Source organism: Lissotriton vulgaris, unplaced genomic scaffold (genome assembly GCF_964263255.1).
Source record: "Lissotriton vulgaris unplaced genomic scaffold, aLisVul1.2 SCAFFOLD_1145, whole genome shotgun sequence".
Taxonomy (NCBI): domain Eukaryota; kingdom Metazoa; phylum Chordata; class Amphibia; order Caudata; family Salamandridae; genus Lissotriton; species Lissotriton vulgaris.
In genome coordinates, this window is record NW_028247382.1 from 652,018 (window position 1) to 674,689 (window position 22,672).

The window sequence follows — 22,672 nt, forward strand, 5'->3', positions numbered from 1 at the left end:
TCCTCATTCTGAGTAGAGTATTATTTTTTTTACCAAAGTGTCTGTTCATTTGAGTCCTTTCTCTGTGTTCCTGGTGACCACCTTTTGGCCAATCACCTCTGTACCTTTGATATAAATGAGTGAAGTCGGGAGATGCTTGTTATTGTCCACTCATGCTCTCTAGATGTTAGATTAGTTTAGAAACCCGTCCATGGCCTACTCCGTTCGTATAGAGCTACTAAAGATGATTTTAAGTCTATTTAATGACATTTTTAAATTCCTAGGTATCTCAACAAAATGATTCTATCAACATACTTATTTTGATTTAAACTTTTGAAAAAGTACAAGCTTAATTTTCTGCTGGCTCTACCATAGCAAAATATAGGGGACAGCGTATAACTCTCCGAATTAAACAGGGATAAAACCCTTTCTGCATATAACAGATACTCTAACTCAGTGGCATGTGAGAAATATTGTGGATTCATAGCCTGTTTGCACACTTAAACACCCTGAGAAACAGACGGAGGTTTTCACTTTGAGTATGTTGGCCTGTCCTTGGGTCCATTATGGCAGCAAAGAGATCTACACCACTGCCATGGCAGGAGACCTGCAAGCATACTTGGAGTTTTCCATCAGTCTGGTGGAGATCCTTCTGCCTGTAGCACAGCTGACATTAGAGCGGCTCATGAAGGCACAGCAACTGTGCTGAGCGCGGGCCATGTTTAATGCACCCACTAAGCAAAGTTTTTCCTTCTTCAATGTCAAACTTCCAATGTACTTCGAACAAGAAAAAAGTAGGTTGGAGCATCTGTGCTAAACTGAACAAGTGATCAGAGGTAGTTTGACTGAGTGGCTGCCGGTCAAAGGTTTCAGACGTTGGAGCCAGCTTAGGCTCTCTCATCGAAAACATAGTGGACTCTAAACAGAGTAGGGGTCTGTGAATTTGGCAGACAGGGCATTCACCAGATTTATGATATTTATGAGCCCTTTGAAATTCTCTTTCTGACAGATGATCCTTTTTCTTTATCGTTTGATCTAGATAGTTGTCAATTCCATCTGTAGGCCTGAACTGATTGATCTTTGCTTTGAATGAAAGTCATGTCTTTTCTAGGGACAAAACATGACACAACAACTATGTCTAACAACCCTCTTCTAATCTCTTACTTGGTTTTTCAGTCAGTAAGGTTTAGAAGGTCTATAAGTAAAACTTATCTTTGACCGTCCTATTTTCTAAGAGGAACAGCTTTCAGGATCCCTACCCTGGGTGGGCCAGACATAGTGTGGTCATAATGTTACTTCTGCCATCTAACAACCTGCCCTCCACCCCACCCCAGCCCTCCCCCCCCCTCCACCCCATGGCCACAGAAGTAACCTACATATTTTTAGAAGTTCTTTGTTTTGGTTTAGTCAATCTATCAAGAAGTTTTCATCTACAAGTCAAATGTCAGTTCCTTTCTAGAAGTGCCAGAACCAGCTGTCTCAGATTGGTATTTCCACTTGCTGTTATGTTCCAATGATACTATTAAATCTGTTGAAAATTTCTGGAATTTAAAGTTGCTGTCTTGTTCGTCTGAAAGAGCTGTCTTTTTCAGGATGTTGGCACTGGCAGAGAAATTCTATCTCCTGAACTTTCCTCTTGTCATACCCCAACTGGAGGGTAGCATGACTGGCAGAGTCTACTGTGTTACAACCATTGTGGTTACAGTCATTTGCCACTGGTGGCATGGGGGCAGTCCTGCTATGGCTGAACCAACAGGGCCAAATACACACTTTCAACATAGGGTAGCAAGGGCAAGAAGTTAAAGGCTTATTTGGTGAGGCAGAGGGGTTGACTGGGGTGGGGAGGAGGGACAGTTTCTTCAGTGTAGGGGCCAAGAGCTCAACACTCAATAGTCAACCAACAGACACAATAAAATAGGATCCATAACAAATCTATTTTATAAGAAAGTACTTTAATCTCATAGCAAAACAGACTGCTAAAAAATCATTAAGAATCACCATTAAAGGTTTGTTGTCTCACCATCTACAGGAAGGCGCTACACCCCCCTTTCAATGCCAACATTGCAGTGATGCAAAATCAGTTGTGTGGTTCACATGGAAATCATGTGAGATACCGATTTGTTTCAAGCTTTGCCTCCAGTGTAGTTCTTGGCTGCTCTCTCTAGGGTACTCAGCTTTATCTGGGTGTAATGCATGGCAGGAACACACTTGTCTTCCTCTCCAGGTCAGGTTCTCCTCATGCAACGGCTAGGCACCCACCTTTCCTCGCTCAGTAGGCAGGCAGATCTGTAAGCACTTCAGGCAGACCCGCATATCTTCCAGCAGAAAGTGCAAACATCAAGTGATGTTCCCCTCACTGATGGGAGACAGCTTGACAAGCAGGCACCAGTCTGGGTTGCACAGCAGCTCTTCGAGTACTGTCTGGTTCACTTCTTTAGTTGGGCAAGTAGGACTTGGGAATAGAACAAAGCTGGGAGGTATTGATCCATCTTTTACACATATTTTTCTGACAGGGGATGTGGATCTACTGTCCAAGATTTCAAAACCAGTTTGGGTCAGTTCTTTTACAGGTGTCACTTTCAGATTGCTCCCCAGTCACAGCTTTTGTTTCAAATTGATTGCTCCAACCATGGGTACAATGAAGTGTAAGATGTATGACCCTAGCTGTCAGCAGCCTTCTTGAAGCAGTAATCAGAGACAGACCCAAGGGCAAGCAACTCAGAGAAATGTCATCACCTTGGACAACAGAAACTCGAGTTCCACCCATCACCTCTACCAAATGTTAGTGCTTAGGAAGAAATGATCAGTAATTCTTTGCTGAAAAGGGGAACGTTTGAAATTCTAGGAGAAACCCTGCCATCATCCTCTTCTACTTCAGTATTTAGGTCTTCACCCTCTGGAATGCAGGATGGAATTCTACTGTCTAGGGAAGCAGTCCTCTTCATCCATTTTGTGCCATGTTTAGGGAGGGGCAAGGTGACATTTAGGAAGAGACATGCTAATAAAAACGCCCACTAAAGAGCAAGTACATTGCTATTCACAAACTACACTTCTGAAGTTACTGTAGCCCATAAGGTCACAAGACAGTCACAAATATACTCCAGCTTAATTTTGGAGTAAGCTTAGTACACCATACATGGCCATTCACAGGTAATGCAAGTAATACCAATAAAAAATAATGGAGGTAGGTGCTTAATATAACAAACCATAGCAAATGATATGTAAACAACATTAAACTATTTTAACATTATAGGGAGATCAGATTATTTATGTGGAACACTCCACAACACCACCAACACTCCAAATATGTTCATCTCAAATGTCTGTTTTTCTAGCAGAGTGTTTAAGCATAGTTTTAGCACAGATACATCTAAGCAGAGCTAAAAAATGACAAAAACCTTTTATCATTCCAGGCACAGTATCACTGCTTTGGTTAGTAAAATACCACCCAAGCAGATTTGGAATGTCGGTGATGTTGCAGAGTGTTGCATATAAAGGAGCTGCTCTCCATCTAAAACATGGAAACTACCAGGAAATGTGGTGACCAAGACTGGGTAATGGTAGAAACATGTTGGTGTTTGTTGCGGTTTACCATTTATTCGATTTGAAGCCTAAATGCCATTCAGGAGTGCTGCTCACATTTTTATCTTCTTTATCTATCTATCAGTCTTTAAAAATTACATATAGTATCATTTCAAAAATAAACATTTAAACATTTTAAAAAAAATATGTTACACTATTACAAAAACCCAACTTTTATATAAACAGACTAAATATATACTAAAATGCCAGTGAGGGCGTTTTTTTAATTTTGAATAAAAATAAGAATTATACAATAAATATATTTTAATTATGTAATTTTTTATGTGATGAGTTACTGTGCTGCAACATTTCATTGCATTAGTTCCAGGTTAGTAAAAATTATTTTAAATTATTGTGTATATATATATATATATATATATATGTATATATATATATATATATGTGTATATATATATATATATATATATATATATATATATATATATATATATATATATATATATATATATATATATATATATATATATATATATATATATATATATATATATATATATATATATATAAGGTACGTGGCGCTCCCGTAAATTAACCAATGCAGCAAGTTCAGCCGATCAGCAGTGCAGGAACCAGCAAGACCCAAAGTTGGTGCAAATTTATCTTTATTTAAATATAAGCCCAGCACCTGTCCGCCATGACGCGTTTCGGCTAGAGATAGCCTTGATCACATGATCATATATATATAGTTAGGTCCTAGTTTCCAAAATAAAAGCCTTTTGAGATTTGCGAATATCTTTGGCATTGTTTGATGAATGCTCGTAAAATTTTCAAAACTAATGGGACAGTCAGGTCAGCCGAGAAAAAGGGGGGGGGGTCCAAAAACGCTTTTTCTCCATGTTAGTTTCCATAGGAAAATGATGCTGCAGCTACAGTATGAACTGCTGAGCCCCAGGGACCATCACGTCCTGGGCCAATTTCAAAAGTGGAGGGGGCCGCATGACCCCTCTCCTGGAGCGGTAAATGGCCTTAGGGACCACCACACTCCAGGGCCGGCTCCAGGATGCCCTCCTCCGGGACATTGCAGTTTGCTATGGGATGGCGGGTGCTCCTGTCATCCCATAGAAAACAAGTGCTCCATTGTGAACAAGTGAGAGCATTTTGCTCTCACTTGTTCACAGTGGAGGACTTCGATTTTCACCCCCAGGGAGCTGCATGTCAGCAGCTCCCTAGAGGTAAAAAGCAATGCCGGCTCACGCAGGAGACCGGAGCCCGCCGGGACCGCGGGGCCTTCGGGCTCCCCTGCGTTCCCCGTCCATCTGACCATGCCCCGGGGGATGCAGTCCCCGGGGCCGAAATTGGCCTAGGGAGGGAGGCCTTGCGCCCCCCTCCTTTAAAATAAATAATAAAATGGCCTGACCCCGGGGACTGGGGTCCCTAGGGCCAAAAATGGCCAGGTAGGAGGCCACTCGACCCCATCCCTTAAAAAAGATTATAAAAAATGGCCATGCCCTTGGGGATGGGGCTCCTCCCGGGCCACAATTGGCCTGTGGTGGGGGGCTAAGCAGCCCTCCTCCCCTTGTGTTACTAATTTAAAAAAAGGGAAAGGCCTAGCCCTGAGGGATCGGGTCCCGGGGGCCGAAATCAGCCTCAGGAGGAAGCTCACATCTCTTCCTCCGTATTTCAGAGTTTCTTTTTTTAACAAGCATTTACAATGCAATGGTCTCGGCAATATTATAGGTAGAGCTATTGGTATTGATCATTTTTTATCTTTTTGTTATCCCTAAATAAATGGAATTGTCATTTCTATTGGCATTAGCTTTTTTTTTTGCATATGTGATGTCCGCAGACTCCAGCCCGCTCCAGACACAGACGCACTGCACTGTCCGGACGCGCCAGGCCATGGGGGCCCAACGTAGGCCCAGGAGGGCCTGGTCGCTGCGAGGGCTCCAAGATACTCACATAAAGTCAAATAACTATAGTCTATGGTAAATGCAACAATGTCTATAGTCCGTGGTTATCAGGCGTAGATCAAGCCCTCTTGCGCCTACGCTGGACAGCCCTGTACTACTAACACACTACCTCCTAGCAATAACAGACACATTGCTAACCCTTGTACCAGCTACACTGCTTTCACCGGGCAGCGGGTCCTCTCCGCCATATTACACACACTGCAGAACTTCCCGCGCCCCGCGCCCCCCACCCCCTATTACAGATACAATGTCCAGGCCCTCCTTAGAACCGACAAAAACCCTCCCTCCCCACTAGGCGCACGGACCCTCCTTCCCAGATACTGTCCAGGCCCCGTTAAGTAACTGGCAAACTGTCCCTCCCGCCTCCCTCCCAAGTAACAGACACACCGCGCAGCCCCCTACACGTGACATACAAACTGCCCTCTCCAAACAGCAGCCGCCGAAGCTGCCTCTGCCCGGGCTGACTCACACGACGAGGAGAGGGGGGGGGGGGGGGGCTGAAGCCCCGTGAGACAAATGGATGTTGCGCGCCTGCACAGAGTCTGCAGATGCAGAGACTGTGGTTGTGAACACAAAACTATCAGAGGGCATGAACTACAGATGTTCTCGCTGAGCCTGCAGATGGCATTTACATGTGGGTGTATGTGCACACGGAACCCGGGGAGGCATAGACGAGGTTATGCACTCATCTTTCGCAGAACATACACTTTGGGCGTGCATAAACGTTGCAGAAATTTAAAAAAAATGGGTGGGGAAGGCTACATATAAAGTCGAGAACATAGAGTGTTACTATGCAGTGTACGTACCAGTGTTGGGTCAGTGACTGCACACACCTTGGGGATGGGGGCTGACTATAGAACCACACAGGGTATGGGGGGCATTTGAAGGCAAAGACTGTGGATAAGTAAATGATTCTGGGAGAGTGCATGGGCTCTGTATGTAGTTGCAGAGATTTAGGTCATGAGGTGGGCTGCGCTGCTCTCTTAAGCGACTACAGGTTTATGTAAACAGAGCCTTGTCGGGCGGGCGGCATACGGACGCGCGTCTAAGAAACTCAGGGATTATAGATGTGCCCATAAAGCCGGGTGCACAGAACGGGGATAGCCAGCTTTGATATACCCAGGGAAGGACATGGGATCTCCACACAGAGTCTGGAAGGGCACCAGCCGTTGAGCGCGCGCCTAAGAAGTGCATGGACTGCAGATGTGTTCCCATGGAGCCGGTTGCCACAGACTGTGGATGGGCTACTAGAACCAGCGAAGACATGCCTGGGATTGGACATTGGCTCGCCACACAGAGCAGAGCTGTGATTCCGAGTCTTAAATAAACTGGGATCGTTTATGCATGTCGTGTGTGTCCTCCCTCGTGTCCCTCAATCCCCTCCCTTTTCGCAGCCCCTTCAAGATAATAACCTCACCTCGTTATTCTCCCCGTTCTGGGATGACCGGGCAACTACCTCCATGGGTCCAGGGCTCTCCCTTCAGCTGCAGCACATTCTCCCCTCCCCTTTCTTAATCGCGGCTAGATTTTTTCACTGCCTGCAGAAGTACGTATATTACAACAGCCATGAATGTCTCCAAGTGCACATTGTACAGGTACACCCTCCATACACACAAGCGCACTGAAGCCGCCTGCCAGGCGCTACAGCCACGTGCACGAGGACTGAGCACAACACGCATGAAGTGACCGTGCAGCGGCAGTTTGCAGCCAGCCAGTGTGCCCTGCCGGGCCAGTGTGTGGTATTTCGGGTGGGTGAAGGGGCAAAGGTGGATAAAATGCGGAGACCTGTTTGGTGAACACTGCGATGTCCTCGTTGAAAGAGTCGGAGGAGCAGACATCGCCCCCAGCCACCCCGGGCTCCCAGAGGGGGTGCAGGTGGCCAGCTCGCACTTCTCAAAGACCAGGGAGAGAAGGGGGAAGAGCGGGTGGCTGGGGGGGGGGGGGGGGGGGGGGGGGGGCGAAGAGAGCATGTTAAAATCAGGAGTCACCCGCGGAGGAGACACATGCGTTGGTGAGCAGGCGCTGCCCTGGGCCAAGGACTGGGAGGGTGAATAGCACATTGAAACCCCGCAGGCACCCCCATGTCTAAACATGCAAGAGCTGCACAGCGCGCTGCTCTTCTTTTCTTCCGCCCGTCTGATCATCTCCCACGGTGCCTCGGTCTGCTCGAGCGGGCCGAGCTGCTGATGCCGGGAGCAGAGTCTGGACGGCCGGGTGATTTGAAAATCACCAATGTTACCCACACAACCCATACCCCATACACACAAGCGCACTGAAGCCGCCTGCCAGGCGCTACAGCCACGTGCACGAGGACTGAGCACAACACGCATGAAGTGACCATGCAGCGGCTGTTTGCAGCCAGCCAGTGTGCCCTGCCGGGCCAGTGTGTGGTATTTCGGGTGGGTGAAGGGGCAAAGGTGGATAAAATGCGGAGACCTGTTTGGCGAACACTGCGATGTCCTCGTTAAAAGAGTCGGAGGAGCAGACATCGCCATGCCGGGCTGGGGGGGGGGGGGGGGGGGGGGGGGGGGAGGGGGGAGTTGCAGGTGGCCAGCTCACAAGACCAGGGCGAGAACGGGGGAGAAGAGCGGGTGGCTGGGGGGCGGGAGGAGAAGAAGAGGAGAGCATGTTAAAATCAGGAGTCACACGCGGAGGGGACACATGCGTTGGTGAGCACGCGCTGCCCTGTGTCAAGGACTGGGAGGGTGATTAGCACATTGAAACCCCGCAGGCACCCCCATGTCTAAACATGCAAGAGATGCTCAGCGCGCTGCTCTCCTTCCGCCCGTCTGATCATCTCCCACGGTGCCTCGGTCTGCTGGAGCGGGCCGAGCTGCTGATGCCGGGAGCAGAGTCTGGACGGCCGGGTGATTTGAAAATCACCAATGATACCCACACAACCGCATGCGAGTGTACGTTTCCTAACACTCACCTTCCCCTCCTTCTGGACCTCATGGCCACCGAGGTTGTGCGTCGCTTGTGAGACACCGCGCAATGCATTCCCGCAGCGGGCCCATGTCTTCTTTAGACCCACACGTAGCTTTTTGCTCCCGACATCTGCCTCAATCCGCGGCATTCGATCCGCCTCCTTTCTCCGTTGTCTGCCGCGCAGAAACCACAAACCAGGTTTCGCCGTGCCTGGCGGGCATGCAGCACATTTCCCCGAGGTCCCGATGCCCCGCAAGAATGGGAGCGGGAATGTGGGTGGCAGGCGGAAAAAAATAATAAAAACCATTCTCTTTTCTTTAGAAACAAGAAACAAGGCTGCCCCCGTGTGTTGTACACCTCCAATGAGAACTGCATTGGACGGGAGAGGGGAGAAATTCCTTCGGCAGTTCCGCGAGGCCCCACATTCCGCCGTGCTCTGAAGCCCTCGTCATCTCCCCCGCTCCTGGCACTCCACGCAGCAGCAACAACGAGACTACACTTTCAAAAGAAGTTACTTGCAAAATAAATTATTGAAAATAAATTACAGGCCTGTCCTCTGCTTTAGCCACGATCTTACCTTCACTGCGAAGGATCGAAAATGGCGGACACAAGCTCCGAGATTTTTTTCGATTTGGGGGCGTGGTTTTGATGTTCTGAGTGACGGACAACGTCACTGTCTAAAGAACATCAAAAATTACGCCCCCAAATCCGAAAAGGACGGAGCTTGTTTGGAGTGACGCATCTCTCCTCCAATGGCTGGCCTCCGTTTAGGAAGCCAGCCAATGAAGGAGAGATGGGGCACGGAGGCGGGACCTTCGCCGCTACTCAGACTCATTAAATCTCCGGCCTAAGACTGCGCAAGCGCAGCCTTTTAGGCCTTCAACCTAAAAAGGGTCAGTCCCCAGGGATGGGATTCCCTGGGCCAAAAACTATCAAGGGAAGGGGGCTACACAGACTACCTTTCTAAAATATATAAAAATTTTAAAAAAGGAAACGGGCAACTCGCCGGAGGTCCCGCCCCCTTTCTCCCCTACTCTGTAAATGCGCCTCCTGGTGCGCTCTTGGGTGGGGGATGAAGTCCCATTCGCTCCTGAGGGTCCTTAGGGGCCAACTTGCCCACTTGTTACCTCCAGTAAACCCCACATATTGGGATTGCTGAGAGGTGGTCGGAGGCCACACCCCTGTCCCCACCACTCTAAAAACACGTCTCTCGACGCACTGCTGGTCGGGCGATGAAGTCCCCATGCGTCCTGAGGGACTCAGGACTAAAATGGACTTCATCCCCCAAGCACACACCTCGTCACCCACAGACACCCAGTCAACCATAGACATAGTCAGACAACTAATCAATCACACATATAGCCATTCACGTACCCACTAACACACTCATACACCACAATATATTTATTTATTTTAAGAAAAAACTATTATTCTTCCATATACTTTACCATATGAAAATCTCCAGTCTGCTGGAAGAGATTTTCGTCTGAGAATAAAAAATTACTATTTGTAACTTCACACTAGTAGATTCAGTTTCAGATGTCGCCATCTCATGAAATGAGAGACATGTAAATCTACAAGGGGTAATGATTAATAGCAGAGAAAGCGTAGACTTACTCCTGGGAGTTGGCGTAGATTTACATATGTAATCTACACATGTAAATGTAACTAGTGAATAGGGCCCTAAATGAACATTCTGTCTTATCTCCATTCAGTTTCTCCAATAGGATTTGAGATAATAGGTTGAACTGCATTCAACTCCCCCAGGTGTGACTTGGGGGACATTCATTTATTGTGCTGCTTTGTTTTATACATATTTTGTACTTAGCTCCTTGCCCTATTGTATTATACTTATGTAGTCCTGTGTTCTTTCTGCTATCTGACACAAGCTTTTGACATTTTTTTCTCTTCTGCGTATCCACACATTTCATACTTTTAATAAACAGTCACTTCACTTCCACTTTAAGTGCATTAACAAAGGACTACATGGCAGATAAAGCATCTCTCGATCGTATGTTAAATATCTGGTACTTTATACTTCACCATACTACTAGTTACCTGTTTGCCAACTGCTCCTGGAAGGTTGTATGATCTGGTCCTCCATCTGCATAGGATGGTGAACGAGCACGATTACTCCAGGCAGGCACTGAATGAGAGATAACAAATATGCATTAGAATGAGCAAACAAAACAAATTCATAAACATTTCTCCGTCTATTACCATGCAAATCAGAAGCATTTATTCGGTTTGATGTGCACAACATTTTTATTTTTATTTTTGTATAACACACTTTTTATTGAGTTTTGTCGTTACATCTGTTACAACCAGTAATTTATATCATATAAATTTCACTACGGCGTTTTAGTCAAATATAAAACAGTAACTAACCTCTCTCCCTCCCACCCTCCAGACTCAGCGGTACATTATTATTTGCGCATAATAATCAACATGACAGTGTAAATATTGACTCATCAATTATATATGATATATCATCGTACAACATCCCATAATGCATCCGTCCCCTGTATTGAAATCGACATCCTTCAGAAAACATTCTTATGTTTGTTCTGCCTGTAAATCTAAAGCTATAAATTCTTCCAGCATCACACTTCACTCCAGTAAAATGTTTTTTTTACGCAGCCCCCTGTCTTCTTCTCGTTTAAGCTCTGTGCTTTCTGCCTTACCCCATCTAACCATTTTGGCGTACCATTCTAGTAGCGACGGTGATTTGGCAATTTTCCATCTCATAGTAATCTTTATTTTAGGTAGTATTAGGGCAAAATTAGCAAACTTGCGTGCAGGGCTTCCCTTCTTTCCATTTGAATACAATCCTAATAAGCAGTATTCCAGTACGTTGCTGCATTTTACCCGGGCAATTCTATCCACTATTTTGTGTACGCAGGACCAATATGGGATTAATCTCGGGCACGTCCATATCATATGTAACAAGCATTTACAATGCAATGGTTTCGCCTTTGAAAAAGTTAGAGCTATTGGCATTGCTCATGACATTTCTTTTTTTTTTTTACTTATAAATAAATTGCATTTTTATTTACATTGCCAACAGCTCTCACAGCCCACACAGCTCTCACAGCCCACACAGCTCTCACAGCCCACACAACCCACACAGAATCATGTGGGCACTGAATGTTAAAGTCTCCCAGTCCTGAAAGTGCCATACTGTCACTGGAGATGGCAGATGCGGTCCTGAAGTCACAGCCATCAGAATGACACTTTTCTGCATCCCTGAGCTGACACTGTCTCCCAGAGGATGGTTTAGACAGACATAACTATTAGTTAATACACCTCGGAGCAAAAACCCAACCACGCAAACCACTAAGCTTCGTAATGCCAAAATAAGCTATCCGAATTAGACTCTCAGAATATTTAGTTTATTGCCCAGCCAGGGTCATTTCATTTATTTTTACGCATGTGAACGGCCTAACAGTCAAGCTCCACAAACACTGATGAATACCACAAGCGTCTGAGGTGACACTGGAAACGACTACGACCAACTGTCTCAAGTTAAGAAAGCAGCTGCAAACATGCATCCATTAGTCATGTTTAGTCTATGCAGCAGACACTGTACCGGTGTGGTCGGGCCAAATTAGCACAGCAATCATCCTCATTTTATCGACCTCAGAAGGATGAAAGGCTCAGTGGACTCACCAGGAACTGAACCTGGACCATGAAGCATCATGCAATGCAACGGTTTCGCCTTTGCAAAAGTTAGAGCTATTGGCATAGTAAATGACAACATTTTTATTTATGTGTTGGTTTTGAAAAACGATAAATAAATGGCATTGTCATTTGCAATGCCACTAGCTTAATCTCTCGCAAATGCCACACCCACAGAGAGCCCCCCCACACAGAGCCCCCCACACACACACAGAGCCCCCCACACACACACAGAGCCCCCCCACACACACAGAGCCCCCCCACACAGAGCCCCCCACACAGAGCCCCCCACACACCCACACAGAGCCCCCCCCACACACCCACACAGAGCCCCCCCATACACCCACACAGAGCCCCCCCCCACACACACACACAGAGCCCCCCACACACACACAGAGCCACACACACACACACACACATAGCCTGTAAGATCTGGAGAGCTAGCACTGTTGCCTACGGTGAGATAGCCTGTACGAGCAGAAAGGACAGAGCTGTTAGCGATGGTGGAAGCCTGTAAGAGTCGGTGCTCTTTGACTGTTGTATGATCTGGAGGGCTAGTGTTTGTTCTCCACAATGAGAGAGCTTGTAAGAGCAGAGACGGTATGCTCTGATGTCTTCGCCAGATGTGAGGATTTTACAACCATCGTTGCCAATTTAAAATAATAACAAAAAACTTTAATTTCATGCACGCAGGGCTCAAAGACTCACCGATCGGAGCGCTTAACTCCAGGGGGAGGATAAAAAGTGAGAAATCACTACTCATGCCGCAGTACCTCCTAGACAATGTATGAGGACCTGAACCCTTCATATAGAATACACATGAGGCACCCCGAGAATTGCTTTTTTATTGAGGGGGAATATTTGGGTTTGAAAGCATGACGTGAGGGCAAGTTCTCATCTGCCGCGCAGTTTTACTTCTCGTCGCACAATGTGCACACAGTTTAATAATGTGCATAGTTTACGAATGTGCATAACAGTTCAGCGTAATTAAGAAGTAATACGTTTGTATTGGAAAAGACATAAAGCTACAACATAGCAACAATTTAATATGGTAAGGAACTGCAGCTCACCCAGAAAGAAATACCTAAAGATCATAGCTTTACTGTAAAGATATAGATTCTTGTGATTCGTGTTTATTCTTGGGGCTTTCCAAATGCCCCCTGCCCCATCCAGGAAGGCATGGAACTAATCTCTGTCCATGACCAGGAACACATGTCTCCACTTCCTGGCACTGGAGGTGTGTGCAAGCGCTGCAGTTACCTCACACCTAGCATACTTGGCACCTCACCAAGCATAACCCCAGGCTAGATGAACACTACTACACCTTCCAGAACTGTCCAAAGCAGCTGTTAGTTCCCGTTAGAAGCGCTGGCACGGCCCCCCGCTGTGTGTGCTTCCCTGCCCTGTGAAATAAGGGGCGATCTGAAGCTAGGACTGGTCCCACAACCCCACCTCTTCCCCACACACACACACACACACACACACACACATCCTGTTGGATTTCCCAGGCTCTACCTGGGAAGAGCACAGTACAGGAGCATGTCAGCTGGACACTGCAGTGCGCGCCTGCACCCCCTCCCAGCCCCGCCAACACACGTTTTGAACCATTTTCCAGTCAGCCAAAAAAAATCAGTGTGCAGAGCAGCATTGAACACAATGGGCTGCCTCCAGCCCGGGTCACAAATCCAGGGAATGCAGCAAGGATCAGGGGTGAGGCTGGTCCAAGGGGGGGGCAGACACAGGCACCCCGAGAGGGGGTGGCACAGAGGCCCATGCCCAATCCCGGTGGGGGCTCCGCGAAGCCCCGGAGGGCGCTGCTCACCTCCTATCCCGGCTGCTGCTGGGGGCTCCGGGATGCCCTCGCTCCCTCCTCTGATGCCCGGTCCCTACGGGTCCGCCTCTGCCCGGTGCCCCGCGGTGGGTGGGTGTATGGACACATCTGGGATCTCATGCCTGTAGCAAGGAGCGGGCCCCCGCACCCCCGCTGCTCAGGACAACACGCCGCAACTCCATCACAGTTCCTCACTCTACAAACAAGAAGCACATGCACACGGACAGCGGGAGGGGGGACGGGCTCACGGACAGCGGGAGGGTGGCGGGTTAACGGGGGGCCGGACAGCGGGAGGGTTAACGGGCTCACGGACAGCGGGAGGGGGGCGGGTTAACGGGCACACGGACAGCAGGAGGGAGGCGGGTTAACAGGCACACGGACAGCAGGAGGGGGCGGGTTAACAGGCACACGGACAGCGGGAGGGGGGCGGGAACGGGCACAAGAAAGGCAAGAAAAATAAAACAGCACTCACCTGGACATCTTCCGGCGGCAAATGATCAAAACATGGAGTCCAAAAAAATAATAATTTACATCCGCCCACCGCCGCATGACGTTTTAAAAGGGGCGGAAAGGGAAAAAAACTGGCAGGACGCCCACCAATCGCCTCGATAAATGACAGACAGATCTCTCTTCCAATGGCTAGCCTCCATTTATGGAGCTAGCCAATGGAAGAGAGAGGCGGAACTAAGGCCACACTGTTCTAACATAAGATTTCGCCTGCGCGAAACGCTGCTTGCGCAGCTGTTTGCCAGGCGAAACCTAATAAAGCAGCATTTGGAGAGTGGCATCTAGGCAGCCATCCGCTGTGTCTCCGTGTCTGGGAACATTAAATGTAATTTTTTCGGGGTGAAGTAGGCCCAATGTACAATCATAAGCTGTATGTGTAATGTAATGTAATGTATGTGGTCTTGTAAAGCGCACTGCTGCCCTGAGGCGTCGTGGCGCTGTAGACCGCTGGGGAACCCGTCCTGGCTATCCCTGTGAGATGGTCCCTACTGGGTATCTCCAGGGTGAAACCAGGCAACCCCGGCGAATGTATACGTTTTAATTTTGGATTTCTGACTATGTTTTGTGGATATTCCAGCAATGTCCCCCATTCTTTATCAGTAAGTACCCAGCCGATGTCAGTGCTCCATTTGTCACAGGTGTTCTGGAGTGACACTACAGTGTGTGATCTAATCCTGAGGTATAACCATTTTGTCAAATGGCCACCATTACCCATCAGGTATGCATACTAGTCAGATCATGTGTTGGGGGCTCTCTTCCTTCTCGGGCCTAGACCGATCTTGTATATCGAGTAATATTGGCATGGAGTAGGAATAATGTATTTGGTACTCCCTGCTCTCTCACGTATGCATTGTGGTTCATCAGGTTGCCATCCATAAAGGAACATGCCAACCGTGTTCACACTCGCTTCCTCCCACACAGTTATAGGGCGGCGAGTCACTGTCCCTGACAGCAATGGAACTCCCAGTATTGGGATATTAGGTGCTGAAGGGATTACTGTCTTTGTGTAGCGCACTGCTTTTTTTTCTCCAATATATCAATGCAGTTCTCAGCAGTGATGGAGCTGTATAGGGGAGTTTGCTGTTTGGTAAGAGAAGTGTATGCAGCTGCCCTCCTTTCCAGGCTGAGCGAGTCATGGCAATCTCTTGTAAAGGGTGGCCTGCTAACCAGTACGCCTACAACTGTAGTTGGCCGGCATAGCAATAAGCTTTCAGATCCAGTTCTCCTAGACTTCTTATTTCGTATTTAATTGTAGTTTAGTAAGTCCTATCCTTCTACGTCCCTTTCCCCAGATTAATTCTATGAGGAGGGAGTCTAAACGTCCAAACACCTGTGCCGGAATAATGATAAGTAGGTTAGTGAAATAGTATAGTAGTCTAGGGAGTATAACCAATTTGGTAATGGCAACACGTCCCGGTATTGAGATTGGTAGTGAGGTCCAGAATCTTATTTGTGCTTTGAGTGCCGCAATAGCTCGGGTTAGATTTCCGTCCAGTATATCCTCCGTCTTTCTGTATATCTGTATACCTAGATATCTAAATGTGGTATTCACTATTTGAAATGTCCAGCGCCAAAAGTGTATCTGGTTGTTGTCTGTCATGTCTGCAAAGAAGTATGCATAGGACTTATTTTCATTTATGGAGAGACCCAACAGCCGTTGAAATGGGAGCAAACAGTGTGGGTATTGGCTCACGTTTTGCCAGGGCATGAAAAAAGCGGCAAAAATTCACTCGCTAGTTGAGGATAAAAGTGTTGTCTCGCGACGAGCCCATGCATGGATGACAATTCAAATGGATACAACATTACAACCTGCAACTTACCTTCAGCTAACCTATCCGGTGCACTTCAAGAAACAATTATTGGCCATGAGCCTAGGTGATCTACCGTCCCTGACAGACAAACCACTTTGGCGATACAATGGGCCAAAAATGTGCAGACTATGTGATGCCCCAGATGAGGACTTTGTGTATTTGGTTTGTATATGCCCAGAAATTAACAATGCGCGTCGATTACACTTAAAGTACTTATTTAATGAGCGAGGGATCCGTACGTGCAGAACAGCCATCATGAGAAGCTTGGATTCTGCAGACCCCCAGCTAAATTGTAAACTTGTGAAGTTTCTACAATCTCATGATAGAGCAGTAAAACATGTGTGCAAGTAGTATTTAACACCACAAGTTACAAGACTGTATGACATGGACTGGAGGATAAAATTGTAGCTGGATGACGATATTTAGAACCATCGAATCCTGTTTGCTACAACAGCTGCATACCAAATATGAATAATCTGAAAAGTCCCTGTAGTTATGTACTGAATATATCTTATAATATTCTATTTTACAAATCCATGATATTATTGTGATATATCAATATTTATTAACGTTTTAATTAAAATGGAGTAATATCCTTTTAACATGTATTTAATTTGTATTTGTATTGTGATGGTTTTTATTAACTATAAAACAATAAATCAGAATACTCATTGAGGTTGTTCAGAGATAATATTAGGTTGTCTGCATATGCCGAAACAATGGGAGTTTAAGTTCCGATTTGTATCCCTTTATTACCTGTCATATTACAAAGCTTGATAAGTAATGGTTCCAGGGCCAGAATAAATAGCAAAGGCGATAGCGGGCATCCCTGTCTAGTACCCCTTGCTATTGTATATTGTTGTGATATGTGGCCCCCATGCGGACATGTGCTGTTAGTTCCATATATAACAGTTGTCCCCATCTGACATATTTCTCCGGAATACCAAACCTTAGAAGTGTACGTATCATATATTGCCACTGCAGTGAATAAAATGCTTGACGTTAGAGTCTATCCTTTGTTCTAAAAATGTAAAGGGGGTCCTATTTCTAATCCATATCACTGTCCCACGGGTGAATGCTGAATAGGATGTATAAAATAATTGGCCCCTCCACTTCTTTTGTAGTTTAAGGGCTTCCGCTTGTATTAAATGGGATTCTTGGAGGAACACTATATGGGCCTTCCTACGATTTAGTTGTGCCAAAATTTCTGTGCCGCTTATGTATTGAGCCCAGTCCCCTTACATCCCAGGATACGTACGTATATTTATTAGGCTGTGTCATTTACTTCTTTGTATAGTAATTTAGCATGTCCCTGAGTCTCTGTATTTTGATTTTGGAGTACATTAGGTGTCACTGAGTCTGTGTAACCTATTAAACTTCCCAATACTAGGTTACCCTTTCAAACACTAGAAGACCAAACCGTGAAAAGAGGGCTCAACAGGAACCCTGCATAAGCAATAACATAGAGCATTTGCCATGGGGGAATGATAACCGCCAACTTTTCGTTGCGCTGTAAACCCTTCTTAGCTTCAACTTGAACGTTTGTGGAGCTCCGGCTACAGCCCTATCTTAGCACAGTTACAGAAAATGAACAAAACAACAAGACCATCCGCTAATTAACCATATGTTGTTTCATACTGATCTATCGATGTCAGCAAACCCATATAGAAAAAGATCACCACTTTCAACCCAATTAATCATTGGTAGTCTGCGGGGTGACTGTGGGGAACTAACATCTTCTGAAGACTCCATAGTTTCTGCAACTGTCTTGCATCATGTTCAGCTAATGCCTCGGCTGTCAGTAGAGCATCTCTTTGGCTTTCTCTCTGGCTTTCTGTAATCTGCTCTGGTGAGGGGTTCCCAGTGTTATTCAAACCATATTGCTTCCTCATGTTTTGTTCCCTAACACACTGTGGTCGGGGCTGCTGCCGCTGGCTTGCCTGGGAGGAGTTCTGTGACCCAGGTAGTGTTAGAGTGATTTCCATCCAGTCTGCTGCTTCCTCTGGGTTATCGGAGAACACTGCTTGTTGACCATGAATTATCTTTAGCCGAGCCGGAAACAACGCATATTTCAAGTTATGCATCCGGAGTTTCCTTTTAACGTCTTGAAATGTGGCTCTCGCTTTCTGAAGCTCCACGGTAAAATCCAGGTAAAGAGAGATATTTTTGTTTTCAAATGGTATTGGAGTATTCTCTGTGGCCGCACAAAGAATTGTATCTTTGTAATTGAATATTTGCGCTATGATGGGCCTGGGCGGTGCACCCGCAAGGGGAGGACGGGGTGGGACTCTATGGCCCTCCCCCCCCCCCCCTCAACACTGTAGTGTTCGGTTAAGCTCACCGTTGCCACCTGGGTCCGGAGCCAGCTTTCAATAAAGTGCGTAGTGTAAGACCCTTCGCTTTTTCCTGGTATTCCAAGAATGCGTATATTGTTACGGAGGGATCTTCCTTCAGCATCGTCAACCCTGTCTTGCAATCCTTTCAGTTGGCACTATAGCTGTTCTATCTGAGAGGTGTTCATTGTTTGTTGAGGTATCAGGTCGTCTAGGGCTATTCTATTAGATTTGACCTTATCTGATAACTTTGCGTGGTCCGCCTTCAGCAAGGTGAAACTGGTGGTTAGTGTACCTATTTGACCTTTTATAGCTGTACGTGAGGCTCTAATTTATGTTAAGATCAGGTCCAATTTATCATCCTGTCAACCAGGTTCTGTATGCAGCACCCCCTCAAAGTCTGGGCTTGACTGTAGCGTAACTTGCGCAGTGTTGTTTGTGTCTTCAGGAGTTGGGGGGTCTGGTTGTTTAGTTTAGGGACGTCCCATTATGATGGTAGATACGAATATATTATGGCTCTGCTATTCGCTGTTGAGTTACTCACTTTTCTCTGCAAGTTATCTGATCTGCGTCGCGATATCAGGCGCCCCTATTATTGGCCACAAACAGTCTGCACGGTGTGAGGGATCCCGCCGTCTTCTCGCTCTCCAATCCGTGGCAAGCCTGTATGTGCTTTCCCTTTATTTGTGCCCAAACTCCCCCTTTAAAATGTCATATTATCACAGCTTAAAGGCAACAAGTGAAATCCAGCTCTCACTCAGTTATCATACTCTACCAATATAGTCCCGATCAGCTGTATCTTTCCAATTCGCTACAGTTGGTCAGCCGTATGCCTCTTCATGTGACCAATCTGGAGAGCTGTGCAGATTGCTCAGCGTCAGCCGCGGTCCTTTATATATCCAATAACTTGTTCATCTATGATTGCTCTTTATTTGCACAGAAAGATGCAACATATGAGCATGCCCTGGTTTATCAGCTCTGACCTACTTTGATTGTCCCCTTAGGTAGCCGTCGTCCTCTTGGTTTGGAGTGGAGCTATGTGCTGCTTTAAAATGGCGCTTCGCAGTTAGTCATCTCTTGTGCTGTTTTTCTGTGCTCCGGTGTCACTGCCTATCATTGTGCAGAGCAAAGCGTCTGGCCAGCAACGGGCGCAGAGTTCCATTAGTCTGTTACCTCACAATAAAGTTGTCACAGTGCTCATGTGTGGCCCAGTATCAAAGTCCTGGAGGAGTGTTTTGGTGTCCCCTCTGCAGTGTCCTGAATCGCCTGGATTCTCTCAGGGCTCCCGGTATCACGATCGCTGCGGAGTATGTCTGGGCATGGGGTGTGTATGTGGAATCGGTGTTCTTTACCGCACGGCACTCCGCTCACGTCTAACGAACGGTCGCGTCCGCCATTTTGTGGGGCCCTCTGTGTGCATACCTTTGAAGCGACTCACAACCTTATACGGCGTCTACCATTGTCCAGGCTCCAGCAATAGTCACTCTCGGGCACACTGGAGCCCGTGTTGTTTCCTTCTGCACCGGTTAGTATTTGTGTCCGGTCGGCGTCATGCGAAGGCGGCTGTTCTCTCCTTCGACAGTCTCTGGGCCGCACTGGGGTGTGCGTGAGGTTCTACTCGATGTCAGTAGCCAAATCAGATTTAGATGGGTTCGCTGTATGCCTACATGTATCAGCCGAGTAGCGCGCTACTCAGAAAGCGCGGATGGACGTTGTCCTGCCAGATTATTGCCAGTGTGTCAGGGCTCCACACGGAGCTCCTCTAGTCCGCGTCCGCCATGCTTAGCGCTTGGTCATGCCTCCTTGATGTGAGTATCTTCTTTATAGTCACAAGCTTGTTTGAAGGTTTTAGGAATTTTCCCAGCCAGGAACTTATTGACACAAGCAACCTGTCAGTGAGATGCAAGGTGTGAATTCACTACCCATTTTCTCAGATCTGGGGACTTTTACTCTCTTTTACCTATTTGTATACCTTTTCTCCCTACAAATGTGAAGTACTTCACAGGTTTCTACTGTTCCCTTGTAGAACAGTAGCTCAGTAGCTCAGCAGCATGCTTGAAATATGGGAGCAGGCCACCACCTGCAAAAAAAAGATGCTTTGGATTTCATGGGGTGCCCCCTTGCAGGCTTATTTTAAAACAATGGGATTAGGGATTATGTGGCTGACCCTTTCTACGTCCTACTAGAGTGCTTGTGCAAGGTAAGTACCAGTGTTTCAGAGGTAGAGAAGGGAGAATGCCAGGGGAATTTGGAAGAGACGAAGCTGGTATAAGGAGTGGCGTAAAGCCCACATATCTTATTTGAATATCTTGGCCATCAAGTAGGAATTCCAGTAGCAAGCTAAAATACTCTGCTAATCTTTCACAACTTAAATATGTCTTAATTCTATATACTAACTAGAAGTTATCTGCGTCTGGTGGTTACAGGTTTTGGGATATAATTTTGCTTAATGATGTTGTTTCAGGACAGTCGGGTAGTCAAGGACTTTATAATATTGAAGAACTACAGTTACATCTAATTAATTTTAAATTCTTCATGGCATGGTCTCAGTAAATCTCATATAATGGAAGCTCTGGATAGCACAGGGATCTGGAAAACCCAAAAAATAATGTTCTCTTCTCTAAAACACAAGCCCATCTTGAAATGTACAAAATAAAAAGTTGCACCATCATATTTTGGAGGAAGCGCTGCAAAATCTGAATGCATCCACATGTCTGAAGTAGCATTTTTAAAAGGTGAGAATGTGCCTTATAAAATATCTGTAAAATAGGCCATATCCCAAAATAAGAGGACATCCTTAATTAAGAAATCCTTCGCCATGGTAGAGTAGCACTTTTGAGCTCCCATTTACGATAGGGAAGAATGCTCACAGTACCACTCGAAGCCAACAGATAAACCGGAATTAATGTTGATACTATTTCCACCCCACTTCCGGTAAGAGAATTAAACTATAATTTCTTATCAGCTTGACTGTGAATATCTGCAGACAGTACAATACATGTAAATAGTAGGGTCCTGATTCACAAGTGCAAAACCATTTTTTGAATTAACAAAATTTGGCTTTGCAGTCGCAAAATGTAATACTCGTGAGATGTGAATGCTTAAGGTCAACATGGAGTGGTGAAGACTGGGAATAAGCATTTCAAAGGTATAATACTCTGAGTTTGTGCACACCCAGAAATGTATACATCCTAATTCGGAAAATGATATTAATTCAATCCACACAAAAGCAGGAATAAATCCCTTTTCTAAGTGGGAAGAAGACTGGAACACCTCCAAAATAGGTGGAGGTGAAGAGGAAATGAGTTTTTCATGGATAAAGCAGTTTCCCATTGGAAAGGTTTTTTCTAAAACTTAGCTAGTACATTGGCACTTGCTCAGCAAATGTAATCATGAGCACCGGAGAATGAAACTCAAAAAACGTTTCTTCCAGTAAGATACTTCAGAATAGCTGTTCAGGCCCTCCTACTCTCAATTCTGGATGGTGCCATCTCCATGGTTTCCAGACTCTACAATGGTACCACTTATGGACATCCTACACACTAGCACGTCTCATACATGACCAGAAGAAATATGATCATATCATCTACATTTTGATCGAACTCCATTGACTTCCCTTGCCGTCCGACACCATCTTTAAAACCAAGTGTATTAGCTCGCCTGCTGATGCGCTTGCGCATAGCTGGCGAGCTATATTGTGGCTTAAACAGAGCTTAACCATCTCGGCGATTTGTTGCAGTGCCCGAGAAAAACAAGCTCAATGCGCAAGAGCATTGGCAAAAAGCGAGTGCACATCAAAGCCACCAGCCTCCTCAGGCATCTCAAGCTTTCCCCAGCCGGCATTTCTCCTCCCCTAATTATTCACTGCACGGCTGGCCGGCACATCAAAGGCTGCTGCTGCTGTGACTCGCATTTCTCCTCCCTCCTCCCCTTTCACTGCCCAGGCCGGCCGTACTTTCACTTTACACGGCCGCTAGGCCGTGTCTCGCGTTTATTTTAACATGGCATCTTTGTTTTTTCCTTCCTTTTCTGGCTTAAAAGGCTATATTTCTGATTCTTTTATGCTTTACAAATAATCGTGTGACCTGTTTT

At 46.3% G+C, this 22,672-nt stretch overlaps 1 protein-coding gene across 1 annotated transcript in view; it reads right to left on the reverse strand.

The window, feature by feature from the left end:
* Nucleotides 1-22,672, reverse strand: part of LOC147665182 (ubiquitin-conjugating enzyme E2 variant 3-like) — a gene marked incomplete at its 5' end in the record, with an annotated part of 153,176 nt that overhangs the window by 76,538 nt on the left and 53,966 nt on the right. The window contains one exon of the mRNA XM_086949695.1: nt 10,479-10,566. Coding sequence (XP_086805821.1) covers nt 10,479-10,566 — 88 coding nt within the window. The remainder of the gene's footprint in view (nt 1-10,478; nt 10,567-22,672) is intronic.